The 26,913-nt window shown below is 50.9% G+C and overlaps 1 protein-coding gene across 1 annotated transcript in view; it reads right to left on the bottom strand.

The window, feature by feature from the left end:
* Window positions 1-1,306: 1,306 nt before the first annotated feature.
* Window positions 1,307-26,913, bottom strand: part of PHF24 (PHD finger protein 24) — a 34,894-nt gene continuing 9,287 nt past the window's right edge. The window contains exons 2-8 of the mRNA XM_081881602.1: window positions 13,648-14,023; window positions 11,239-11,424; window positions 10,843-10,921; window positions 8,773-8,963; window positions 8,359-8,525; window positions 7,251-7,343; window positions 1,307-3,341 (exon numbers count right to left, since the gene is read on the bottom strand). Coding sequence (XP_081737728.1) covers window positions 3,242-3,341; window positions 7,251-7,343; window positions 8,359-8,525; window positions 8,773-8,963; window positions 10,843-10,921; window positions 11,239-11,424; window positions 13,648-14,019 — 1,188 coding nt within the window. The 5' untranslated portion in view covers window positions 14,020-14,023 and the 3' untranslated portion in view covers window positions 1,307-3,241. The remainder of the gene's footprint in view (window positions 3,342-7,250; window positions 7,344-8,358; window positions 8,526-8,772; window positions 8,964-10,842; window positions 10,922-11,238; window positions 11,425-13,647; window positions 14,024-26,913) is intronic.

Raw genomic sequence — 26,913 nt, 5'->3', positions numbered from 1 at the left:
AGTGGGTGCAGTTGCTTTGGCAGAGGGTGAAAGAGGATGGGATGGGGGCCAAGGCTGACCAGCTGTCTTGCTTTCCCTAAGGTACAGCACATTTCTCCAAGTGGGTGGGGAGACTGGGTTGGTTTAAAGCCCTTGCAAGACCGCTCCCTAGAGGGGGGAGGCCTCCCCCAGACTCCTTCCTGGCGCTATTCAGCCATTGCTCTTCCACTGTAATCGACAAGCCATGTTGTGTTCTTGCTGCAAGTCTCTGCCCATGCTAGTAAGCCTGACTGGGCTGCTGTGTTTGGGGTGGGGAAGGGCCAGTTCACCTGACCAGCCACTGAAGCTCAGGGCACATTGGCCCTCACTTGGCAGGGATCCAGCAGGACCCTTCTTCCGGTCTTGCACGGCCCAGGATTGAGGCTGAGTTAAATAGGAACAGCCAACAGCGAGTCAACAACGTGATGCAGCAGCAGAAAAAGCGAATGCTGTTCTAGGCTGCATCTACAGAAGTCTAGTGTTCTGGTCAAGGGAAGTCACTGATCTATTCTGCCTCCGTCAGATCAGGCCACCCCTGGAGTCCTGTGTCCAACTCTGGGCACCACAATTTAAGAAGGATGTTGACAAGCTGGAAGGTGTGTAGAGCAGGGCAACCAGGGTGATTAAGGGTCTGGAAACCAAGCCTGATGAGGAACGGTTGAAGGAGCTGGGTATGTTTAGCCTGGAAAAGAGGAGACTGAGAGGAAACAGGATAGTCATCTTCAAATACAGTGCCACTGTATTCTGCTCTGTTCAGACCTCACCTGGAGTACTGTGTCCAGTTCTGGGCACCACAGTTCAAGAAGGACACTGACAAAGTGGAACGTGTCCAGAGGAGGGCAACCAAAATGGTCAAAGGCCTGGAAACGATGCCTTATGAGGAACGGCTAAGGGAGCTGGGCATGTTTAGGCCGGAGAAGAGGAGGTTATATGAGGGGTGATATGATAGCCATGTTCAAATATATAAAAGGATGTCACATAGAGGAGGGAGAAAGGTTGTTTTCTGCTGCTCCAGAGAAGCGGACACGGAGCAATGGATCCAAACTACAAGAAAGAAGATTCCACCTAAACATTAGGAAGAACTTCCTGACAGTAAGAGCTGTTTGACAGTGGAATTTGCTGCCAAGGAGTGTGGTGGAGTCTCCTTCTTTGGAGGTCTTTAAGCAGAGGCTTGACAACCATATGTCAGGAGTGCTCTGATGGTGTTTCCTGCTTGGCAGGGGGTTGGACTCGATGGCCCTTGTGGTCTCTTCCAACTCTATGATTCTATGATTCTATGAAATATCTCAAGGGCTGCCCCATGGAGGATGGAGCAGAGCTTGTTTTCCCCTGGTCTGGAGGGGAGGACCAGAACGGATGGAATCAAGAGACAGGAAAGGAGATTCCGACTAAACATCAGGAAGAACTCCTTGACAGTGGAGTGGGCTTCCTCAGGAGGTGATGGAAGCTCCTTCATTGGAGGTAAAAACAGAGGACAGGGCAGGATGGCCTCTTGTAAGGTTTCCCCAGAGGCCACTAGCTGCTCTAAGTTAACGGAGTACAAGAGCAGAAAATACATGGAGGCTCCACCTGCCTTCTGTTCTTACTTACAACCCCTCTGGGGAGCAGGCGCAATCTGTCAGCTTCCTCCCTCTTCATCTTAGAGTTGCCCCTGTAGAACTGGAATCAGCCACCTCTGGCGCCACCTGCTGTTGGTCTTCCTGCGTCCTGCCCTACCAGTCCCAGTGGGCACCAATGGGCATCGCTGCTAGATGGACCCTCAGCCTGATGGGCCCATATCCCAGGTGGTTCATGTATTCTTCACTCTCTTCTCCAGGCTGAGCTATCGGGAGCCTTCTTGGGAGTAGAAACCACTCAAAAAAGGACAGGGGAAGCATGTTCAGCCTTGGCCAGAAGGTAGCTTCTCCCTGTTCTGCTGAAGTGTGCACCCTCTTCCTGGGGTCATCTCCTAGAGATGCAGAAATAGGTCTTTGTGGAATTCCCCTTGCAGGGTTCCAGGTCCTTAGGGGCCAGGATCCACCGCAGTGGCTGTAAATATGACAATTTGGCAGGGTGGTGGTGGACAAAGAGAGGAGATTTGGGTCTGGCAAATGACTCTATTTTGTGATGATGAGCCTGTGCTCTGTCTAGCTAGCACTTCCATTTGCCGCTACTGAGAGGTGAAACTGCAAGATCCTGCAGGCAGCCGATGAGCTCGGCACTCTCTCAGCTCCGCAAGGGCCAAGTTGTCACTTCCAGTTTCTCTCACTTTCTCGTTTTTCCAATCTTCAGTTCGGTTCGACACATTTCAAGAGCAGTTTGAGAATTGTTGACTTTCAGGCGTCCTCATGAAATTTCATCAGCATCAGCCTGCCTGCGCATATTACGTGGCTGGGGAACCGCATGGCAAAAATTCAGAGAAGTGTGAATTTGGAGGAACAGCTGTCTTTTGATTCCTCATATTGTCTAGGAAAGCCAGGCAAGCTCAACTTTAAACGGGAACTGAACAGATTTCCTCCCTCCCTATTGAAAAACGAGTGTTTCCTCTGCCTGTAGCTGGTTCCTCCCCTCCCCTTGCAATAGCTAATAGCAAACTAGAATGCAACAGGGGACTTTGTGGGGGGTTGGTTTGGATGACCCTTGGGGGTCCCAAGCCTACAATTCTATGATTCTGTGATTTCTTGAGCAGGAGCCCAATGCTGAGGCTTTCATTTTGTCATTGGCCATTCAGGAAGGTGCTGAGATGAGCAGATGCGCAGGAACCCTGGAACTTGGCTGCGATGCACAAGCTCTTTGGATAATGAGAAGGCTGAGGAACACTTGAGTTTTCTTTTGGCTCTAAGCAGGAGCTGTGAGGTGCAGCTGGAGGATCTGAACTGTTTTATGAACTGGCCAACCTGGAAGTGCAATGTCTGCGTTTTAAACCGATTGTTAAAAAAGGGGGTTCCCTGCCCAATGATGCAGCCAGGGTCCTGCCTATAGGTCTCTGTGGGTGTGTGGGGAGAGATTCAGAGAAGGGGGTGAGGGGAGGGAAGTGATGGGCATAGGGGCCAAATGCTTTGCCCTCCATCATCACCAATCTCCTGGCTGTTTTCTGGCTTGTGTCGTTTGGCTGCTCCAGCAATCAAGAAGTTTTGCCCGTGTCAATCCAGATGGCTTGGCAGGATCATGGAAACTTTCCTGCTCTTCCCAGCAAGGCAAGTCTGTTTGTCTCTGACTGCCTCCCCCCTTGCCAAGCGTGCCCCTATGCCAACGGCTTCAGGTGGATGGCAGGGCTGTTGGGCCGGGCGGCGAGGATGTAGATGGTGCTCTCTCGCAGGAAAGTAGGCCAGTTGATGGTCCGGCTGTGAAGGAAACAGAGGGAGGGAAAAGCTTAGCAGGATGGAGCCCCCAGCAGATGCTGGCCCAAGAGCAAGGCTTAGCCTTCCCCTGGCCTGGTACCTCTGGCTGTTCTCAAAGACAGCTCCCAGAAGAAATTTAAAGAATATTTAGCTAAGTATTGTGATACAAGATACTTATAAAATTCTTGGAAGTAACAAATAGGCTTAGGGGTAGAATAAGAATATGTGGTAGTAAATATTAAGGATTAGAATATTAATAAAAGAAAGGAGGATAGTAAATGAAAGGAGTGAATATTATTAGAAATATGAATTTGGAGAACTGCTATACAGGGGTTATAATGAAATTCAGATAGAGGGGATTTGAGGAAGTCAGCTGTCAAGGAACTGCCATCGGAGCCCAGGGCGGTGGCGAGGCTCCCAGACGCTGGGGAGGGAACCAGCAGGGGGAGAACTTCCGCTGAGGAAGTAGAGGAGGAGGAGGAAGCGTCGGAGGGAAGGCTCAGGGACGCTTCCAGCGAGGGCAGCGGAGAGAGCTCAGGACCTCCCCTTGGGACGCCCACTCTGCGCAGAAAGCTGTCGCGCAGGGAAGCTAGGCGGAGACTCTCGGTTAAGGAGCTTTTATGTTGGAAGAAATACAGGAAACGCCCACTGACGGATTCTGCCAGCGATTAAGACAGTCATGAAGTAAGGGCTGTCCGGGCAGGGAAAGTTTGAGCCAACTACTCAGCTTGGAGAGGTTCTGCGCTTACGCACAAGCAACCCCTTATCCCATTACATCAGCTATCAATGTAACGAGAGATTTGAAGTAAGAATTTTGTTTTGTGTGCTTTTCTTTCCCCCCTTTTTTTCTTGTTGTGTGTTTTGTAATGTTTTCTCTTTTTCTATGTGATAAATATGGAAACCAATAATTTTTTTCCATATAGCATGGCTATATGATGCCGGGGATGATGGGAGTTGTAGTCCAAAATACTTGCCAGGCATGGGGAAGGCTGAGCCAGCGGCTTTGCTGGCACAGAATGAAAAGGAGCTGGGCATGAGGCAGCCCAGCAAGCCAGCTTGCCCTCCCAGGGCGGAGAGTCCAGTGCTGACCTCCTAGAGAAAGCCAAAGCCACGATTGCGTGACACAACTGGTGTGGGGCAAGGGCTCCTGCCCCCTCGGCTGTGAAGCTCACTGGGTGGCCCTGGGCCAGTCACAGCCTCTCAGCCTTACCTACCTCCCAGGGTTGTTGTGGGGGGATTCTGTGAGGGTGGAGGGGAGTTTCCCTTCGACAAAGTGCAGGATCATGGCAATGAAAATAATGAATAGAGTTGGGTCAATGACAGAACCCTGTTTAACACCTGATCCCACTGTGAATGGGTCACTTTGAGAGCCATTGTTATCTGCGCTAGAATTGGCCTCCACGGTCACTTACACACTCATTGTTAAATCCGTGTTTATGGAAGACAATCTTACTCGGCTACGAGCGATCGCAGAAGAAGAAGAAGAAGAAGAAGAAGAAGAAGAAGAAAAAGAAGAAGGAGAAGAAAAAGAAGAAGGAGAAGGAGAAGGAGAAGGAGAAGGAGAAGGAGAAGGAGAAGGAGAAGGTGAGGATGGGGAGAACCGTGTCTGTCCCACCTTGAGCTCCTTGGAGGAAAAGGTGGGGCAGAAAGACAATAAAAAAAGAATAATAATGAAAGCCCCCAGCAACGTGGGGCACCTTAACCTCCCTGGGGAGGGAGATGTGTGGCCACTGGCTTCTCAGCCAGCCCTTGTCTCCCCTCCTCTTTTCCCTCTTCCCCTTTCCTGCCCCCCTCAACCATCCCAGTCCCGCCTTCCCCCTCTCCCTTGACTATGGTCTCAGCAAGCAGAGAGTTGCTATTAAATTACTCTTCCACTTCCACCCACTTGCCCTTCAGAGGGTTCAAGGTGGCACACACGGTTCTCTGCTTTCCCATCTGTCCCTCACGACAACCCTGAGAGGTAGGCAGGCTGAGAGGTGGTGCCTGGCCCAAGTAAGCCAGCGTTATGTGGCTGAGTGGTGATTCGAACCCTGGTCTCTCCCAGGTTCTGTACTCATAAGAATCAATCATAGGGTTAAGTTGGAAGGGACCCTGAGGATCATCTAGTCCAACCTCCTGCAATGCAGCTGTCCCGTATGGGGATTGAACCCGCAATGTTGATGTGATCAGCTCCAGGCTCTGAGCAACTGAGCTACTCTAACCATTAGACAACACAGCCTTATTGTACCTGATTACCTCATTCTGCTCCAGGGAGCAGCGGTTCTTGAGAGTCAAGTTTGCTTGCCCATCCATCTGTCCAGGGCCTGGGGAGCAGCCAGAGATGCCCGCCTTTGCTCTTATGCCAATCTGCTCCAGGCCTGAGTGACAGTTCGTTGGCAGGCAGGCCTGGCAAGAGAGACGGCGACGGCAGAACCAGGCAGATGGCTGGAGAAACATGTCGTTGCAGGATGGCTCCCGTCTCATTTTGGATCCCACCAAGGCCTCGGCTCACAAGCAGCCCCCCTCCCAGCTGTGCTTCTCCTTCTCGCCCACCACTCCCCACCCGAACCGGGAGTCATCTCCCCCCAAACTGGAAGGATGCTTAGGGTTTGCCTTGCTGCCAACAGTTGCCATGGAAACCCGGGAGGCTGAGAGAGGCTCCTAATGAGGCAGAGCGATATTGCAAGAGTTGGCACATCTCTCCAACATTTAGGAAAGTCAGGAGTGACATTACGGTGGTGGAAACTGAGGCAGGAGTTGGCGGCAGTGATGCTTCCGAATACCAGTTGCTGGAAACAGCAGGAGGAGAGAGTTGTGCCTGGTTCCAGCCAGACATCTGGCTGGCCATTGTGAGAAGAAGAGGCTGGATTAGGTAGCCAGTGGCCTGATCCTGCAGGCTTTTAGGTTACTATGTGAGGAGGGATCAGGGGAAGAACCCGGGGTGCCTGCAGAGAATTGCTCAAAGACTGGAGAACATAATCCAGGCTTCCTGAGCTCCAGAACCAGTATTTGACCCACAGACAGAGGATAAGTCCTGGGTGCCGCCCCAGAGTCTGGAACCAAGCCGGATGAGGAATGGCTGAAGGAGTTGGGGATGTTTAGCCTGTAGAATAGAAGACTGAGAGGAGATATGATAGGTAAAGGGACCCCTGGAAAGAGGTCCAGTCGTGGACGACTCTGGGGTTGCGGCGCTCATCTTGCTTTATTGGTCGAGGGAGCCGGCGTACAGCTTCCGGGTCATGTGGCCAGCAGGACTAAGCCGCTTCTGGCGAACCAGAGCAGCGCACGGAAACGCCGTTTACCTTCCCGCCCGAGTGGTACCTATTTATCTACTTGCACTTTGACATGCTTTCAAACTGCTAGGTGGGCAGGAGCAGGGACTGAGCAACGGGAGCTCACCCCGTGGCGGGGATTCGAACCGCCGACCTTCTGATCGGCAAGCCCTAGGCTCTGTGGTTTAACCCACAGCGCCACCCGCGTCCCAGGAGATATGATAGCCATCTTCAAGTATCTGTAGGGCTCTCATAAGGAAGATGGAACGAGGTGGTTTTCCCTTGCTCCTGAGTGGATCCCCTGAACCAGTGGATTCAAATGTCAAGAAAGGAGATTCTGACTAAACATTAGGAAGAACTTTCTGGCGGAAAGAGCCAGTTGACAGTGGAATGGGAGGCGGTAGAGGCTGAAGAGCTACCTGTACGGGATTCTTTAGCTGCAATTCCTGCATTGCAGGGGGTTGGACTAGATGGCCACTGGGGATCCCTTCCCACTCTACATTTCTATAGATTTCCCAGCCAGTGAGGCACCTGCAGTGGTTTCTTCATCTGAAACAGTATAGTCTTAGGTGGACCCTGCCAAATGCTTCTTCTGAACTTGTGGACTCTGTCGGAGGCCTTTAAGGTCAGACTACCTTTCTCTGCCCGGTGACCTGCTTACCTTGGTTCCTCTGGTTCTGCATTCAGCAGCACCTGGTCCTGGCTTGCATTGCTGGCTGGGCTGCTCTCGGAGATGGGGCCCACGTGGCTGATGCTGTAAGGGAGCAAAGGGCACCCCCAGGGTTACATCACCCTAACAAGCAGCCTGCTGAAGGACTCTGGCCTCAGGTGCCCCACAAACGGCACCCCAAGCTCACCTGTGGCATTGCGAAGATCATTGCTAGGGTGCCGGGCTTGGGGTGGGGGAGGCCTGGCCCCTTCCCCAGGCTGAGAAGACTTTGCAAAGGTGCCCCAAACTCTCAACAGGTTGGAGAAAAACCAGGCAGACACCCAGAATTCTCAGGCCAAGGGGAAAAGCTTCTGCTTAATAATAATAATAATAATAATAATAATAATAATAATAATAATTTTTATCTATACCCCGCCCTCCCCGGCCAGAGCCAGGCTCAGGGCAGCTAACACCAGTAAAATTACAGTACAGAGGCCCGTTCGCAACCTGAAAGGAACGCAACCCACGTCTGCAGGTCGCGATTTGCCGCTTCTGCGCATGTGCGAGCTGGGAAAACCCGGAAGTAACTCTTTCCGGTACTTCTGGGTTGTCGCAGAACGCAAACTGAAAATGCTCAACCTGAAGCAAACGTAACATGAGGTATGACTGTAAAAACATAATAGGGGGGAAAAAACCAATTTAAAATGCAGGTTAAAATGCAATTTAAAATACAGACTCATTTTAAAAGTAGCCGATAAATCAAGACCATAAGGGAAGGGAAACATAAGGGTGAACTGAGTCCAGACCAAAGGCCAGGCAAAACAGCTCTGTCTTGCAGGCCCTGCGGAAAGATGTCAAGTCCTGCAGGGCCCTGGTCTCTTGTGACAGAGCGTTCCACCAAGTTGGGGCCAGTGCTGAAAAGGCCCTGGCCCTAGTTGAGACCAATCTAACCACCTTGTGACCTGGGACCTCCAAAATGTTGTCATTTGTAGACCTTAAGGTCCTCTGCGGGGCAGACCAGGAGAGGCGGTCCCTTAGGTACGTGGGTCTTTAAATGTGCCCATGTGCCCAGCCAAGCCAGGGAGGCTGTGGCTCAGAGTGGGCGGGTGACGACCTTTACCTGACGTTGCAAGAGGGCACCTCCTTGTGCCGCTTACGGAACCACGTGTGTTGGCTGCGCCGACTCTCTGCCTCGCTGATGAGCCCGTCCCCGTGCTGGTCCAGCGACAAGAAAGTGGATCGTGCCCGCTCTCTCTCCTTGCCCGTCAGGAGGCGCAGCAGGGCGTTCTGTGGGGGGGGGGGGGAAGCAGAGGAGGAGTGTGTGATTAGAGCAACGTCTTCGAAGGGGCTTTGGCTGTGAGGGGTGTGGAAGGGGCTTTGCACTCCTGAACTGGCCACCACAGTGCTCAGGAGTGATGCAATGGCTTGCCAGGCCTCAGAGAGTTGCTGCCAGCTGGGCTGGAGGCACCCATGGACTGAGTGACTCAACAGAAGGCACCTTCCTAGGTTCCTCATCGGAGTCACCTTCACCCACCTGTGTCCGTGATCTCTGCAGCTGCAGGACGGACTCGTGGGAGAGGAAATCCACCCATTCGACGCGGCCTTTCCTCTCTGGATCCAGGGCTGAAAACTGCAGGGCGTCCTGGTCTTCCTGCTCCTCGCTGCTGGGCTGCTGCTTCGACAGCCGCTTGTAGCCCAAGAAGACATTCAAGGTCAGCGCACTGTCTGTGGAGCCACCAGATGGGAAGAGTCAGTGGCCTCTCTCTCTCTCTCTCTCTCTGCAGAGCCTTAACCCCTTGAGCTGTTAGCGCTGCCACGCTCCCCTCATATGAATACAAAAGGAGCCTGCAGGATCAGGCCAGTGGCCCATCTAGTCCAGCATCTTGCTCTCACGGAGCCTGCGGGAAACCAGCAAGCAGGATCCGAGGGGTTTCTGGCAGCTGGGATTCAGATGCCCTGCTTCCTCCAGCTGTGGAGGCAGAGCAGTCACTGAGAGCCCTCTACATGCATTTGCCAAATCCTTTTAAAAAAGCCATCTAGTTTGGTGGCCATCACTGTGGCAGGGAGTTCCACAGTTTAACTAGGCACTGTGTGAAGAAGGACTTGCTTTTCTCTGTGCTGAATCTTCCAACATTCATGTCCATGAGTTCTAGAGTTCTTGTGGGGAGAAGGGAGAAGAACTTTTCCCTGTCCACCCGCTCCATGCCATGTATAATTTTTATAAACATCTACCACGTCCATTTTTGCCTGCTTTTTCTCTAAACTAAAAAGTCCCAAATGCTGCAACCTTTCTTCAGCCCCTCAGCCATTTCTGTTGCTCTTCTCTGAACTCCAACTCTGCAATATCCTTTTTGAGATGAGGCAACCAGAACTGGACCCAGTACTCCAAATGCGGTTGCACCACAGGTTTCCATAATGGCGTTATGATACAGCCAGTTTTCATTTCAGTTCCTTTCCTAATGATCCCTAGCGTGGAATTTGCCTCTCTTTTTTGCAGCTGCTGCACCCTCTCAGTAGGTGGGCCCCCAATTAAGGGGAGGCCTCAGCCTTGAACCCAGCGACACACCTAGTCCCACTCAAGACCCCCAGAATCATGGCCGGTCAAATACATTTTGCCTCCCGAAGCGAACTTCCCTCCTGGATGTGTCTCATTCCTACAATCAACAATCAGATTTTGTTTCTCATGCACCATTACCGAAGGGCTGGCCAGGACATGTGTGCAGCAGCAGAGAAAGCCAACTGGGCACCTGGGGTGAGGCCAGGAGCCCACGGGGACGGGGAGAGCTGGGGCAGGACGCTCCATGGGGCCTCCTCCCACTCAGTTGCCCTACAGCTGGGGGGGGGAGCAGCGGTCAGACCGTTTGGGGCAGTGCGGAGCCTGCGGGCCCCCAAGCTACCGTGCCACTCCCAGGAGGGACCCGTTGCTGAGGCGCATTGCAGGCCCCACGGTGAATGCTACCCGGCATTTTTTCACCCCCCTCAGTGGTGACACCTGGGGCAGCCCCCCGCCCCCTTCCTCCACCCCTGCATGTGCAGAGCAGCCATTTAGGAGAATGCACCAGCAGCTGAATTAGGGGAGGGAGCGTGCAGAAATCACAGCCGAGAGAACAGGTGTGGAGTTTTTTGGCGACCCCTTTTGGGGCGGCCAATTGCCTCTCCAGCAAGGAAAGTGAGCTAGGACCCGGATGCCAACCTGCCACCCTTTCCCATTCTGCTCAACTCAGTTATAGAGCCAGCCCTGCCCTCAGCAGCCTCCTCTTCCGCTTGCTACCATGGCCCACCAGGCTCCCTCACCATCGCTTTGCCTTCCTCCAGGGGGTGGTACGGAGGTCTGGAGTGGCCTCCTGCCCCCACAATGAAAGGCAAGACTCCCAAGGATAGGTCATGGCGAAGGCAAGGTCTGGTGGTGGTGGGATCATGGCCACTGGCCCTACTCCTTGCTCTCCAGGCATTCCCCGTCCAAAGCGCAATCTGCTTGTGCGGTTTGGGTGAAGGGCGAGAGAGACCGGCCGGCGTGGGTCCCTCTCTTCACACCTGTTCACCTTTGCACAGATGGATGCATGGCCCAGGAATCGAGTGTGGGTCCGCAGCACAGGAGGCTTACCTGGGGCGACCTTGCCTTGCTGTAAGGACTGGAAGAGGCTGCTCATCTCCTCCTCAGTGAGGAGCAAGTTGAGATTGTCCTGGGGTGGGGGGGAAGAAAGGAGGGCGAGTCAGTTGCTGGGAGGCTCCCAGGACCCAACTGGGTGGATTTTCAGATTCAGAGTCCCCTCCCCAATGCCCTCACTCCTTCAGTGTATGGTCCTCAAGGGTAGACTGCTTTCAGACATGGAGGCTTCCTTTCACCATCATGGTTATATTTTCCCTCTCTGCGTGAGTGCAATCCTCTCTTGGAAAGGGGAGGGTAAGTGACCGCCCCTCAGGTTAGGGACCCCCAGTTCTTCACAAGACGTCTCCCTCCCCCTTCCCCAACACCTCAGGGCCCCCACCCGCTGCTTACGCAAGAGTAGCAGCTCCAGCCGGTCTCCGAATGGGCCGCCTCAATGACCTCGCTGGTGTTGTCCTGGGGCAGGAAGCCCATCCGGCGGAGGCAGCCGTCGTGGTAGACCCTCGTGCAGACACGGCAGGGCAGGAGGCTGTCCGCTGTCCACACTTCGCACACCTCGCACGTCTCGTCGTTGGTCACCTGCGTGGGGAGGGGAGGAAAGGCTGAAGCCCTGAGCAGCTGCAGGGACCACCAGGGGAAGGAGGTCACCCTCAATATGCCCTCCTCAAGTCAGGAGAACCCATGGCATTGTAGACTTCTTCCCTAGCCCTGCAGCAGCAGAGGGGGATGGGCATCTGCCAGGGATCCTTTAGCTGCGATTCCAGCATTGAGGAAATTGGACTTGATGACCCTTGGGTCCAGGGCAGCTGTTTACCAGCTCCATCTGGTACGCAGGCTGAGACCCTCCCTGCCCGCAGACGGTCTCGCCAGAGTGGTGCATGCTCTGGTTATCTCCCGCTTGGACTACTGCAATGGGCTCTGTGTGGGGCTACCTTTGAAGGTGACCCGGAAACTGCAATTAATCCAGAATGCGGCAGCTAGACTGGTGACTGGGAGCGGCCGCTAAGACCATATAATACCAGTCCTGAAAGACCTACATTGGCTCCCAGTACGTTTCCGAGCACAATTCAAAGTATAGGTGCTGACCTTTAAAGCCCCAAACAGCCTCAATCCAGTATATCTGAAGGAGTGTCTCCACCCCCATTGTTCCACCTGGACACTGAGGTACAGCTCTGAGGGGCTTCTGGCGGTTCCCTCCCTGCGAGAAGGGAGATTACAGTGAACCAGGCAGAGGGCCTTCTCGGTAGTAGCACCCGCCCTGTGGAACACCCTCCCACCAGATGTCAAAGAGAAAAACAACTACCAGACTTTTAGAAGATATCTGATGCAGCCTTGTTTAGGGAAGCTTTTAATGTTTAATAGGTTTTGTATTCTAATATTAGGGACGCAGGTGGTGGTGTGGGTTAAACCACAGAGGCTAGGACATGCCGATCAAAAGGTCGGTGGTTTGAATCCCTGCGACAGGGTGAGCTCCCGTTGCTCAGTCCCTGCTCCTGCCAACCTAGCAGTTCAAAAGCACGTCAAGTGCAAGTAGATAAATAGGTACCGCTCCAGCGGGAAGGTAAACAGCATTTCCGTGCGCTGCTCTGGTTCGCCAGAAGCGGCTTAGTCATGCTGGCCACATGACCCAGAAGCTGTACGCTGGCTCCCTCGGCCAGTAAAGCCAGATGAGCGCTGCAACCCCAGAGTCGGTCACGACTGGACCTAATGGTCAGGGTTCCCTTTACCTTTTATTCTAATATTCTGTTGGAAGCTGCCCAGAGTGGCTGGGGAAACCCAGCCAGATGGGAGGGGTATAAATAATAAATTCTTTTTATTTTTATTGGGGGCCCCTTCCTAGGGGAGGATCTGCAGCCAAATCACAAATGCATGATTGCTAGAAAGTCACAAGCAGGTGACCCTATGGTGTTATATCCTCTAAACTTTTGTGGTAGAAGGGAGAACAAAAGGATCTTAATCTTCTTTCTGTTGCTGCTCCTCCTTCTTCTTACCTGCAATGGGCAGGGTTCTCTGTGAGCTCTCCTCCAGGGAGCGCCCTCCATTTTGAACTGGACTATGGACGTTTGTAACTTTCAAGGATAATCGCCTGCTTGATTTCCATCACTGAACATGCTGAATCCTGACAAGACCTTTAAGTGAGTAAAGTATATACAGTGGTACCTCTGGTTGCGAACGGGATCCATTCCGGAGCCCCGTTCACAACCTGAGCAGAACGCAACCTGCATCTGTGCATGTGTGGGTTGCGATTTGCCGCTTCTGCGCATGAGCGTGATGTCATTTTTAGCGTCTGCGCATGCGTGAGCAGCAAAACCTGGAAGTAACCCTTTCCGGTACTTCCGGATCGCCACGGGACGCAACCTGAAAATGCTCAACCTGAAACAAATGCAACACGAGGTCTGACTGTATTTTCTTGGGTTACTTAAACAGTTTGAGAGTGATTTCTTTGTTAAGAAGGAACCAGGAGAAGAAGACCCATGTCTGCCTAAACACCCTTGGCTAGTAAAACTGCTCTAGAAAGTTGCACAACCGTGTCCGAAAGCTTCTAGAGATAAGCTGCCCACAGATGGTGGTGTTACTCTGCTGAAATAGGTATTTGCATTCTTACACCCGTGAGAAAAAGAGGAAGGATAATTAGTAAGTAAAATATCCTCTCCTGCTCCTCTAAATCCATCCAACGCTTCCAACTCTACGATTCTACGATGTGTCATGCCCCTCTGGTTTTCTTGCCCCATGCCCAGGGTGCTTCTGTCTCTCCTCCCTCCCTCCCTCCCTCCCTGTTCCAGGGGTTTATCTTGTGCCCACCTGCTCCCTCTGCTCCAGGCTGATCTCAATGGGCTCGTCATCCTGCTCCCTCCGTGTGGGGCGCACAAAGGCTGGCGGCGTGAAGAAGGTGGTGCGGTCAAACTCTTCGGGCTCCACCCCTCGCCCGTCCCGCAGCCTCTCCCAGGCCGCCCGGCGGAAGCGGCTCTCCTCCTTCTGCTGGAGCCCCGCCGAAGACCCTGCTTCCGACGCCTCCTCTTCTCTGAGCTCCTGCACCGTGTCCTCGATGGTGCCCCTCCGGCTGGTGCTGCCCTCCGACTTCCGTTCTCGCAGCCCGTCCTTGAAGGCCGACACGGCCAGGCTGACCTTCTGGACCTGCTCCACGGTCTGCCGCCTGGACATCAGCACCCCCATGGCTCTGAAAGAGAGGCAGCCGTGAGAAGGGGGTGGTACCAATTAGGGTTCTATGAGAGGGGCTAGCAGGGGAAGAGCTCACCCACCCATGTCATAAACGAAAATCTGCCCTTATTCCCTTATGGGGGACACAAGGGCCCTTTCAGAGTCCTTTGCAGGTTCTCCATCGGTCGGAGAGAATAACAGAGGCCAACCAGAGAATATTGAGAAGCAAAGCAGCTCGTAAGCCTGATCTTTATTGAACTGTTGCAACAGGGTGCTCCCCGCACATGCAGGAGGACGGAGGAGGACCCAGAACAAAGGTGTGCCCGCCCTTATAACTTCCTGACAGTAAGAGCTGTTTGACAGTGGAATTTGCTGCCAAGGAGTGTGGTGGAGTCTCCTTCTTTGAAGGTCTTTAAGCAGAGGCTTGACAACCATATGTCAGGAGTGCTCTGATGGTGTTTCCTGCTTGGCAGGGGGTTGGACTCGATGGCCCTTGTGGTCTCTTCCAACTCTATGATTCTATGATTCTAAAGCAGCTAGTAAGCCTGATCTTTATTGAACTGTTGCAACAGGGGGCTCGCCTCACATGCAGGAAAGGAGGAGGACCCAGAACAAAGGTGTGCCCGCCCTTATATAGACATTTTAAATTGTCTTCCCTGGAGCTCAAGACCACCCCTCCATACATCATACATACACCACAGAAGGGGTGGTCTACAGCAGAAATATGAGTGCTTTGTTTACCTCCTGTCTGGCATGTTACCTGTTAATGCTCACTTGATTGGATACCCTGGGGAGCCTGCCCAGTCTTTTGTAATGATAAATACTTAGTTCCTGGGCCAGGTCACAGGCTCACACCCTATTCATACACAGACAGACATACCCTTAAGACAGGATTTGTGAATGAAAAGACAACGGGGAAGCTTTTCCATTTTCCTTTGACCTTTCAGAGAAAACATTTGGTCAGTTTGGGAGCCAAAATGGCTTCATGGCTGTTTTCCTGCGCTGCTTCAGACATGTGGTTTATACATTTATGTACGTATTTGCTTTGTACGTTTATGAACATTTATTATATATATAAGACCTTCATTTATTTATTTCACCCAGCAGACAGGCGGGTGACTGTGGGAGAGAGGTGGGGCAGCTGTACATGCAGGCTCCTCTGGGGGGAAGAGGCGGAGGGCATCACTGCCTCCATACCCCAGTCCCAGAAATCCTAGAGTTGGAAGGGACCATGAGGGTCATCTAGTCCAACCCCCTGCAACGCAGAAATCTTTTGCCCAGGTTGGGACTCGAACCCATGACCTTGAGATTAAGAGTCACAATTGGATTATCTCAGAAGGTGGTAGTCTCTCTTTTTTAAATGGAGGTTGGGTGGCTATCTGCCAGGGATTCTGTAGCTGTAATTTCTGCACTAAAGCAGGTTGGACTAGATGATCCCTGGGTACCTTCCAGCTCTGCCATTCTTAATATTCCAGTGGGGCCAAAGACTTGGCTGACTGCTGTGAGTACAGGATCCTGGACTAGGTGGGCCATTGGCCTGATCCAGAAGGCTCTTTTTACGTTATCATGCTCTCTTTCAATGGAAAACACCAGATAGCAGAATTGGGCCTCGGATACTGGTTGCAGAGTTCCCTTTTGTGATTCCTTGGGGTCCTTTCCAGCTCTACAATTCTATGAGTCTATAAAGTTATATCAGCAGCTGCCTTCAGTCATAGTCCAGTGCCTGCCCCCATTATCCCAACACAAGGGAGTCTTCTGGCATTTTAAAGACTTAGCGGATTTAAATCTCCTTTCCAATCGGCTGAAGGCGACTCTTATCCGCAAAATCTGAGGCTGCAGTCATCTGCTAGTCTTCCAGGTGCCACAAGGCTCTTGCTTGTCATTGAAGCAACGCAGCTGATGTCTCCCTGCAAGGTCTTATCTTCCTGGCAAGGCAATTCCCTACAGCAAGGCTTGCTCTTTTGCAACTTCGCGTTCCTGAGACCTTAGAGGTCACCCCTGAACACAGAGGACAATGCAGGCCCTGAGATATTCTCTGCTCAGCGCTGCCATCATCTCATGTTCTTTACTTCTTGAAACAAACAAACAAACAAACGCCTTAAAAATTAAACAAGGAGTTCCTTCTCCAGACAATAGCAGCATCATCCTAACCTCTTTTTCTTTTTGCCAAAATCACTGTCTTTGCTTTCAAAAGAATTGAGCATTGCCGTGATTCTATTCTTTTATGAAAAATACTGAAAGGAAAGTCTAGTTTCTCACAAAATGACTGGGCAGAATTGCGGCTGAAAGTTCTTCCCTGTACCTCGAATGCCACAAGGCCTAGAGACTTGGTTTTCTAAATTTAAACAATTTATAAATTAAGCCAATTTATTTATTGCATTTATACCTCCCCAGCCAAAACTGGGCTCAGAGTGGCTCTCCCACTCCTCTTTCAATCCCCACAACAACCCTGTAGGCTAGGAGGCAGTGACTTGCCCCCGAAGTCACCAAGTTGAAGGAATGATTGCCGGGTGTGGAGCACACCTCCACCCGCAGACAAAGCCACAGCTGTCTGAACATCATGCCCTCCATCTAACCTTTGCTTTCTTAGTGGTCCGCTGTGCCCTGTCTGTGACCTTAGTCCCCTTCGTCATACATTGTGCAAGGGGAAAATGACGCGGTGGAAACAGGTGCCAAAATAACTTTGTACCACCCCACGATCTCGGGATTGGAAGATGTGTAAAGGTCACAGTCCCAAATATCTGACTGGTTTTGCATATTGTGCTAATAAAAGGAGCCTCTACAGAGCTGGCCGGCAGCTTGTCTTGGAGCACACTTGCGAGCGTGCTTCTGCACAGCTCACCTACATCCAACCCCCTATCGTCCTCCGTTATTCCTACACCAAGTGAGCTTCATCGCAAGTGGGGATTCGAACCCTGGTCTCCCACACCCTAGTCCAGCAACCGTTATGCCACACTGGGTCTCTGGTTAGGATGGATCCTCCAGTTATTATGGGTCATTCAGTGGGGCAAGTGTGTCCCCCCTTTCCCCCTTCAGACACATGCTACAAGCCTGTCCCAGTCTCACCCCCCCTTTTGGGTCTTTTTACTTCTAATTTAGTCACGAACTGGACATGACATGGACTTCTGTTCTTCTCTCCCACCCCCATTCCAAGGGCAGGGGGTGTGGGGCATGGACAAAACAAGGACAATGATTTTTGGGATACCAGAAAATAAGTTCTGTCCTTCTGGTGACGTAATGGCTCAGCGCATCTGACAGTTAGCCAGAAGGTTGCTGGTTTGAGCCTAGCAGGGATGGCTGTGGGCAGGATTTCTGCATGGCACGGGGTGGGACTAGATGCCCCTCAGGAATCCCTTTCAATTCTACAATTCTATGGTTCTATAAAATAGGGGTGGCTCTCCTGCCCAGCAAGGCACTGTGATAGGAATTTTGAGGTCTTAGATTCATAAGTTCAATGTTCATAAGTGTACCAACTAAGCACCTACATAGATCAGCACAGGAAGACCGACCTGGAACCATTTTTGATTCCCAAATTGTCCCAAACTGACCAAATGTTCCAGTTACAGATAGGTAGCCGTGTTGGTCTGCCATAGTCAAAACAAAATAAAAAAATTCCTTCCAGTAGCACCTTAAAGACCAACTAAGTTAGTTCTAGGTATGAGCTTTCGTGTATCTGAAGAAGTGTGCATGCACACGAAAGCTCATACCTAGAACTAACTTAGTTGGTCTTTAAGGTTTTCTCTGCAAGGTCAAAGGAAAATGGAAAAGCCTCCCCGTTGTCTTTTCCTTCACAAATCCTGTCTTAAGGGCACATTTAAGATATGAATAGGGTGTGAGCCTGTGACCTGGCCCAGGAACTAAGTATTTATCTTTACAAAAGACTGGCCAGACTCCCCAGGCAATCCAGTCTAGTAAGCAGGGTATCCAATCAACTAACCTGCCAGACAGGAGAGACAGGAGATAAACAAAGCACTCAGATTTCTGCTGTAGACCGCCCTTTCTGTGATGTAGGGATGATGTATCTGGGGTGGTGGTGGTCTTGAGCTACACCCCTTCTGTGATGTATGTATGATGTTTCTGGGTGTGGTCTTGGACTCCGGGGGGGGGGCAATTTAAAATGTCTATATAAGGGCAGACACACCTTTGTTCTGGGTTCCTCCTCCTTTCCTGCATGTGAGGGGAGCACCCTGTTGCAACAGATCAATAAAGATCAGGCTTACTAGCTGCTTTGCTTCTCAATATTCTCTGGTTGGCCTCTGTTATTTGCTCCTACCAATAGGGAACCTACGTAAGGACTCTATATGGGCGCTTGGGTACCCCATAAGGGAAAAGGGCAATTTTTGTTTACAACAGCACTGAGACCTGAAAATGGTGGTCCTCATTTGCTTGCTGGCTCCCTGCCTTTCTTCCCATCATTGAGCTGGGATCACACACACACACACACACACACACACACACACACAGAGAGAGAGAGAGAGAGAGAGAGAGAGAGAGAGAGTGCAGGAGACACTTCCAATGATGGGAATAAAATCCACATGGCTTAGGGTCCAATGCCAGGAAGCAGCTATCTTCCTGGTTAATGATCCACGATCGACCTGCCGATAGGCAAATATACACCACACACCAAACAAGGATGCATTTTGTGTTCTTGCTTCTTGCTGGTGCCAGCCTTTCCCCCTCCTGGACTCTCATGCAAACCCCCACCCCAACGGCAGCCTTATGGAAAGTTTCCGGGCTGAAATACTCCTCGATTCATTTGCAATCATGCAAACAGCTTGCACAAGAAGCCCCTCCCACATTTGGCATTCCCAGACCCTCCCCACCCCCTCCTTCTCTGCTAGCTGCCTTGCATTTGGGTGTTATTGATTCCGTCTCCTGTTGCCAGGGTAACCCCGGATCCCACCCCCGGGATTTGACAGGTGAACCATATGCCAGCTCTTGTCTCTGCTAAAAACCGCGCCTCCTCCCCATTTATTATTATTATTGGGAGCTGATGCCTGTTATTGATCGCTGGGTGAGCACGGCAAACTCTCTGGCCTGATTCAGATGCGCATTTGCTGTCTGGCTTTGCCTTCCCTGTCTGGAACAAAACCGACTTTCAACATGACCAGTGCCCTGTTCCAAAATGTCATGGAAAGTGAAAATGAGGTTGTAGATTAAGCTCTCTCTCTCTGTTTCTCTCACTGCAAAGTCTACAATGGAGATCCCAATAAATTGCACAATATTGTTTAAAAATCCTTGATCCCTGAACACTATTATACTGTTGTGGGTTTTGGAAGGGGGTCAGTCTGGATGATGCCCAGAGTCCCCTCCAGTTCTGGGGTCCTGTACCCAGGGAGGGTTAGAATCAAACAGAGGAAGGTGCCGAACTGCTCAGACCAATTTCTTTGTGAGGCATTGTAAGACAATGGCCTTAGCCCGTGACTTAGGTGTACTCATCATCATCACAAAAGTTTAAGTTACAGATAGGTAGCCGTGTTGGTCTGCCATAGTCAAAACAAAACAAATTCCTTCCAGTAGCACCTTAAAGACCAACTAAGTCAGTTCTTGGTATGAGCTTTCGTGTGCATGCACACTTCTTCACTTCTTCAGATACTAGTCAAAACAAAACAAATTCCTTCCAGTAGCACCTTAAAGACCAACTAAGTGTGCATGCACACGAAAGCTCATACCAAGAACTGACTTAGTTGGTCTTTAAGGTGCTACTGGAAGGAATTTGTTTTGTTTTGACTAGTATCTGAAGAAGTGTGCATGCACACGAAAGCTCATACCAAGAACTGACTTAGTTGGTCTTTAAGGTGCTACTGGAAGGAATTTGTTTTGTTTTGAGTAGTATCTGAAGAAGTGTGCATGCACACGAAAGCTCATACCAAGAACTGACTTAGTTGGTCTTTAAGGTGCTACTGGAAGGAATTTGTTTTGTTTTGAGTAGTATCTGAAGAAGTGTGCATGCACACGAAAGCTCATACCAAGAACTGACTTAGTTGGTCTTTAAGGTGCTACTGGAAGGAATTTGTTTTGTTTTGACAAAAGTTTAAGCAAGAGTTACAACTAAATGGCAGTTTCCTCCAGGTGAATGGTGGGGGTGGGGCTTTCCTCCATCCCCCATCTCCTAACCACCAGGTAGGAGAGCATTAGCCAGGGTGGGGTGTGAGAGCTGAGCTGGAAACAGGCTGGAAGCTGGAGAAACTGAGACATGCTTGATCTCTGCTGGAGAAGATCTGCTGTGATCCCCTTCATCTGAGGATAGCTCAGCTGTTAGAGCATGAGACTTAATCTCAGGGTTATGAGTTTGAGTCCCAACTTGGGCAAAAAACTCCTGCATTTCATGGGGTTGGACTAGATGACCCACGCGGTCCCTTTCAACTCTATGATTCTATTCTATTTTATGCTCAGGTGGCGCTGTGGGTTAAACAGAGCCTAGGACTTGCCGATCAGAAGTTCGGTGGTTTCGAATCCCCATGACGAGGTGAGCTCCCGTTGCTCGGTCCCAGCTCCTGCCAACCTAGCAGTTCAAAAGCATGTCAAAGTGCAAGTAGATAAATAGGTACCACTCCGGCAGGAAGGTAAACGGCGTTTCCGTGTGCTGCTCTGGTTTGCCAGAAGCGGCTTAGTCATGCTGGCCACATGACCCGGAAGCTGGACGCCGTCTCTCTCGGCCAGTAAAGCGAGATGAGCGCAACAACCCCAGAGTCGGCCACGACTGGACCTAATGGTCTGGGGTCCCTTTACCTTTACTTAAATAAAACTATGCATCCTAAAGACACCACAGTCTCTGCTGACCTTCATTCCAAGGAAACAGAGCCCAGTTAAGTGCCTGGAACCTATGACGATTGAGGTGGCATGCAACAAGATTATTTCAGAACTCCAAACTCCCTAAGAAAATTTCATATTGCTCATGCTAGTCTGACAATGTTATAAACAGCCACAGTCAAAGCCAAATCAATGAAATGAGTATGTAGACAGGCTCCCCCCACCATGCAGTTACTTATAGAGTAAATCTTACTTACTCAGATGCCAGCCCCACTGTATTCAGTGGGATTTACCCCATGGTAAAGGAATCACAACTTTGGAGCGTTTCCATCACAGGCAGGAATGCAGGTGAACCACCAGTTGGAGGGTTTGCAAAGGATACAGGTGATCCTGAAAGGGCAGGGCTGCTAGGCAAACTGAGCCGTGGGTGGGAGGGGGGGGGAGAATCTGGGCGGGTCCTGCCTGTGACTGGTGACTGTGCCTGCCAATCAAGTGAAGAGCTCCTCCCCTTGCTCCCAGGTTGGTTATAGAAAGAGAGGATGAAATCCACCCAAATGGAAACTGGGTAAGTGATGGCTGCCCCCTAGATTTCATCAGTGCTCTCTACTTCGATGGAGGGTGCTTTACTTAAGTGGCCCCAACAAGAACTTCTGGCACAGAAGATGGGGAAGTGTCACAGCACTGGGGGATTAGGAGAAAGGGGAGTCAGAGGGAACACGATAGATGTTCTTGGAGCTGGGCAAGGCATGGAAAAGCTGGACAGAAAAGATTTTCCCTCTCTCTCCTAACACTAGAACTGGAGAACACCCAATGAAATGGAATGTTGGAAGATTCAGACAGACAGAAGAACATCCTGCATTAACTCAGCACATAGCTAACCTATGGAACTCCCTGCCACAGGAGGCAGGGATGCCCACCAACTGGATTTCAAAGAGGATTGGACAAATTCGTGGAAGTAAAGTCTATCACTAAGGGTGGCTGTGTTCTGCTTCTGTGGTCGGTGGGAGGAAGCAATGCTTCTGAATACCAGCGGCTGGGAACCACGGGAGGGGAGAGCCCCGCTTTTGTTTTCGAATCCTGCTTGTGGGTTTCCCTTTGGGGCACCTGGAGGACCACGGTGAGAGCAGGAGGCTGGACTAGATGGGCTACAGGCCTGACCCAGCAGCCTCTGCTTATGTTCTTAAGTGGGAACCTGGCAGAAAAGCCTTGCAGGCAAACACTTACTTATTCATTTATTGCGTAGAACTTACACACCGCTTGATAGTAAGAAAAAAAACCCCAACTCAAAGTGGTTTACAGAAAGATAAAACAAGAAAGAAAAGAAAAAAATTACAACCATACTTTAAAACATACAAAAAATAAGAATAAATACAATAAGATACTGAAACAGATCAAAATTACCACAGCTTTCTAAGAGTCTGGGTAGGCTTGTCTAAACAGGAAAGATTTAGCAGGTGCCAGAAGGAGTCCAGTGAAGGCGCCTGCCTGATATCAAGTGGCAGGGAGTTCCAAAGTGCATGCGTACAAATGCAGAATGGGTATTATGTTATTATCACCTGTAGTAGTGCCAGACATCACCTTGGCAACAAAGGTCCGCATAGTTAAAGCTCTGGTTTTCCCAGTAGTGATGTATGGAAGTGAGAGCTGGACCATGAAGAAGGCTGATCGCCAAAGAATTGATGCTAAATATGGTGCTGGAGGAGACTCTTGAGAGTCCCATGGACTGCAAGAAGATCAAACCTCTCCATTCTGAAGGAAATCAGCCCTGAATGCTCACTGGAAGGGCAGATCATGAAGCTGAGGCTCCAATACTTTGGCCACCTCCCAGACTCCCTGGAAAAGACCCTGATGTTGGGAAAGATGGAGGGCACAAGGAGAAGGGGACAACAGAGGACGAGATGGTGGGACAGTGTTCTCGAAGCTACCAGCATGAGGGAGCATGAGTGGAAGACAGGAGCATGAGTGGAAGACAGGAGGGCCTGGCGTCCTCTGGTCTAGGGGGTCACGAAAAGTCAGGCACGACTAAACCACTAAACAACAACAGTGCCAGTTCCTCCCATTCTCTTAAAAAATGCTGCCTCCCCTTGCTCTAAACCATGCCTGTGGCTTGCTTGGGTGGCTTCTGAGCCCTTCCTGTATTGGGGAAATGGATGGCTGCAGAAGATGGAATAGATGTGCGCCCGTTTTGGTGGAGGCATGGAAAGGCAGAAGCTTAGGCAGCTAGAGATGCCCGGGAGAAGAAGCCCCCCTGCCAAGGAACCCAGGGGGCTGCAGCTCAGGGCCAGAGCACCGGCTTTGCAAGCTGAAGGTTCCAGGTTCAGCTCCCTAAAGATGGAATTGCGAGGGGTTGGACTAGATGACCCCTGGGGTCCCTTCCAGCTCTACAATTCTACGATTCTGTGATTGACTTCAGGGAAAGACCCTCCTCTGCCTGAGACCCTGGAGAAGTGCTGCCAGTCAGGGTAGACAACATTGGGCTGGATGAACCAGGACTCTGAACCGGAGTAATCCAGGTCCCTGCGGGGTTGTTGCTCTGCGATCTCACAAAACCATGAGCTTCCAACCAGTTCATATGAGAACAGAAGCTTAGTTAAGTTGGGTGATTGATTCATATAGCATGCAAATCTAATTTCTCACCATTATAATCACAAGAGCATAAGGAGAGGATGCTGGAATGGGCCAATGACTCATCTAGTCCAGTATCCTGTTCTCACCGTGACCAAACGGATGCCTCTGAGAAACCCACAAGCAGGATTCGAGCAGAAGAGCAACTCTCCCCTTCTGTGGTTCCCAGAAACTTGGAATCAGAAGCATCACTGCTTCCGGCAATAGTGTGCATGGGAGCCGTGAGCGGACGCAAGACCCTTCCCTTTCCCCCGCGCACAAAAAGTCCACCGGGGGATTCGGGGGGGGGGTTTCTCATGCTCTCCTGGACCCCTAGGATCCCCACTCCTCCGTGGGGGGGTTTTCAGGGGTACGCCGAGCCCTGGCGATCACCCCCAAAGCTCTATTTGCCAGAACCATGTCACCCCTTAAGTGGACGACACGGAGCTCCTCGCCGTAGCCTCCGCAGCAAACTGGAAGTCGTCTAGTTCTCTTTTAAATCCATCCAAGATGGTGGCCCTCACTGCCTCTTGTGGGAGGGAGTTCCGCAGTTTAATGACGCACTGCATGAAGAAGAACTTTCTTTGTCCGAAATCTTCCAACACTCGGCTTCATTGATCTAGGACAAACTTCGTTTTCCATCTGTTTTTGGACCGCAGTTCTCATCATCCCTGGCCACTGGTCCTGCCAGCTAGGGATGATGGAACTGTCTCTCTCAGAAGGTGGTGGCCTCTCCTTCCTTGGAGGTCAGATGGCCATCTGTCGTGGATGCTTTAGCTGAGATTCCTGCATTTCAGGGGGTTGGGCTAGATAACCCTCAGGGTCCCTTCCAGCTCTCCAATTCTATGATTCTATAATTCACTGGATGTCCACATGTTTTGTTGTTGAGAGCAAGAAAAGCTCTTCTCTCTCCAGTCGGTGCATAATTTTATAAACTTCTATCATATTGTCTCTTATTCAGCTCTTTTTCTAAACCAACAGGCACTTCGGTTCAACAGCACACTGTTCTGCTGGAAGCAGGAAGAGTGCATAATCCCCATCTCCCTTCCAAAGATTCTCTGCGCTGGATAAACAGGTCCCCCGCTGGGCTGGGGGGACAACCTGATCTCTCTTCCTTCCCTAATTAATGCATTTCTTGTCTCTCGGTGGAGCTCTAGCTGCGAGCTTAATCTGGGTCTCAAAAGCAGGTCTGCAGTCAGAACAAAGCGAAGACCACAATTATTAATAATGGAGCTCCAATAAGTGGAGTTTGTCATCCAGGCACTCTCTGTGGCAGCTTCAAAGAAAAGGTTGGGGATTTTGTGACGTCACGATACAGGAGCATCATATGAGTCCTGCTGAGTTTGACGAAAGATCCCCGGAGCCTGCAGGCCGCCGACGAAAAATCCAAGAAGCTGGGATGGGAGACGGCCACAGCAGCCCACTCTACTGGCAGGCCCCATCAGCCAGTACTGGAAGGTACACTGCCACTGAACATGGAGTTTCCATCTAGCACCGGGTTTAGTAGCCATCAATAAACCAATCTTATTCCACAGACTGGTCGCCTAAGTCATTGGCTGCCCCCACATCTTGAAGAAGTGAGTTCCAGAGGTTACCAGTGCAGAGTGAGGAGGTGGTTTTCCTTTGACCTGCCCTAATCAGCTGCTGTTGTCTTTGTCCATGGAGTTTTCTTGACAGGGATACTGGAGTGGCTTGCTGGTTCCTGCTCCAGGTGGATCACGTTTGGTCAAAACTCTCCACTATGACCTGTCCATCTTGGGTGGTCCTGCATGGCATGGCTCATAGCTTCTCTGAGTTATTCAAGCCCCTTCACCACAGCAAGGCAGTGATCCATGAATTAATAACCCCTGCTTCTTGGGAGAAAAGCAATGACAAACCTAGACAGCATCTTAAAAAGCAGAGACATCACCTTGCCAAGAAAGGTCCGTATAGTTAAAGCTATGGTTTTCCCAGTAGTGATGTATGGAAGTGAGAGCTGGACCATAAAGAAGGCTGATCGCCGAAGAATTGATGCTTTTGGATTATGGTGCTGGAGGAGACTCAGGAGAGTCCCATGGACTGCAAGAAGATCAAACCTCTCCATTCTGAAGGAAATCAGCTCTGAGTGCTCACTGGAAGGGCAGATCCTGAAGCTGAGGCTCCAAGACTTTGGCCACCTCATGAGAAGAGAACACTCCCTGGAAAAGACCCTGATGTTGGGAGAGATGGAGGGCACAAGGAGAAGGGGACGACAGAGGACGAGATGGTGGGACAGTGTTCTCGAAGCTACCAGCATGAGGGAGGCAGTGGAAGACAGGAGGGCCTGGCATGCTCTGGTCCAGGGGGTCACAAAGAGGCGGACACGACTAAACAACAACAACAATCAGCTGGTGACCCGTTTTACCTGCTGAGATGGTGCAAAACAGGACATGTTTATCCGCTGGGACATCTTTGACCATGCAGGAAACAGGCAAGGCCAAAGTGGTTGTGAAATTGCTCAGCTTGGGGACATTAGGCAGTCACTCAAAGAGAAAACTGGTTTTAGGAAACAAGGAAGGGAGGCCAGGTGCGAGATGGGTCTGTAGGTGCTGGCCTGGGGCTGGGCGTGCGGAGAGGAAATGCCGCAGGCAGCCTGCGGGCAAAATCAGTTTCAAGTCAGCTGTGGCCCTGTGTAAATTCTTAAAGGATGGAGGCCGCCAGACACCCAGTCAGCCTGCAAGCTTGGCTGAGTCACCGATGAGATGATAATTACATCAGACACCTGTAGGGGACTTGGGGAGGGGGGGTTTGTTACAAAGCAAGGAGAGAACAAAGAGAGTCCATCACTGTTTAAAACTGGATCAGAGAGGAGGTTTTGTGCAGACGTAGACCCCCCCCCCCAATGCTGGTTTTATATACTGGAAGTACAAAGGAAGGTACAGTTACAGGTAGGTAGCCGTGTTGGTCTGCCATAGTCAAAACAAAATAAAAAAATTCCTTCCAGTAGCACCTTAAAGACCAACTAAGTTAGTTCTTGGTATGAGCTTTCGTGTGCATGCACACTTCTTCAAGGAAGGTACAGTTAGTATGAGTTCTTCAAGGAAGGTACAGTTAGGGGAAGGGCTGAAACTCAGAGCACCTGCTTGGCATGCAGAATCATGGAATTGTAGAGCTGGGAGGGATTCCCAAGGGTCATCTAGTCCAACCCCCTGCAATGCAGGAATCACAGCGAAAGAATCTCTGGCTGGTGATCATCAAACATCTGGATGAAGCATCCTTATGCATGGCAAGGAGAAAGTGGCTAGAGAAACCTTTTGCTCCTTCTCCTAGAACTCCTGGATTTCCAACAAAGCTGAATGTTGCAGGATGCAGACAGACTTCTTCATGCGACGCAGTTAACCTGCGAAACTCTCTGCCACAGGCTGCCAAGCTGGACAGCTTGAAAAGGAGAGAGAGAAATCCATGTGGAACAAGGCTATCAAAGGCTGTGATGAATATCTGCTATCTACAGTATTGGAGGCCATGTGACACCGCAGCAGTACCAGTTGCTGGGGAATTTATTTATTTTTATAGAGCTTCTTTCATAAAAATTAT

The sequence above is a fragment of the Podarcis erhardii genome (assembly GCF_964252035.2).
Source record: "Podarcis erhardii genome assembly, chromosome: 11".
Lineage (NCBI taxonomy): Eukaryota > Metazoa > Chordata > Lepidosauria > Squamata > Lacertidae > Podarcis > Podarcis erhardii.
This window is presented reverse-complemented; position numbering and strand designations above follow the sequence as displayed.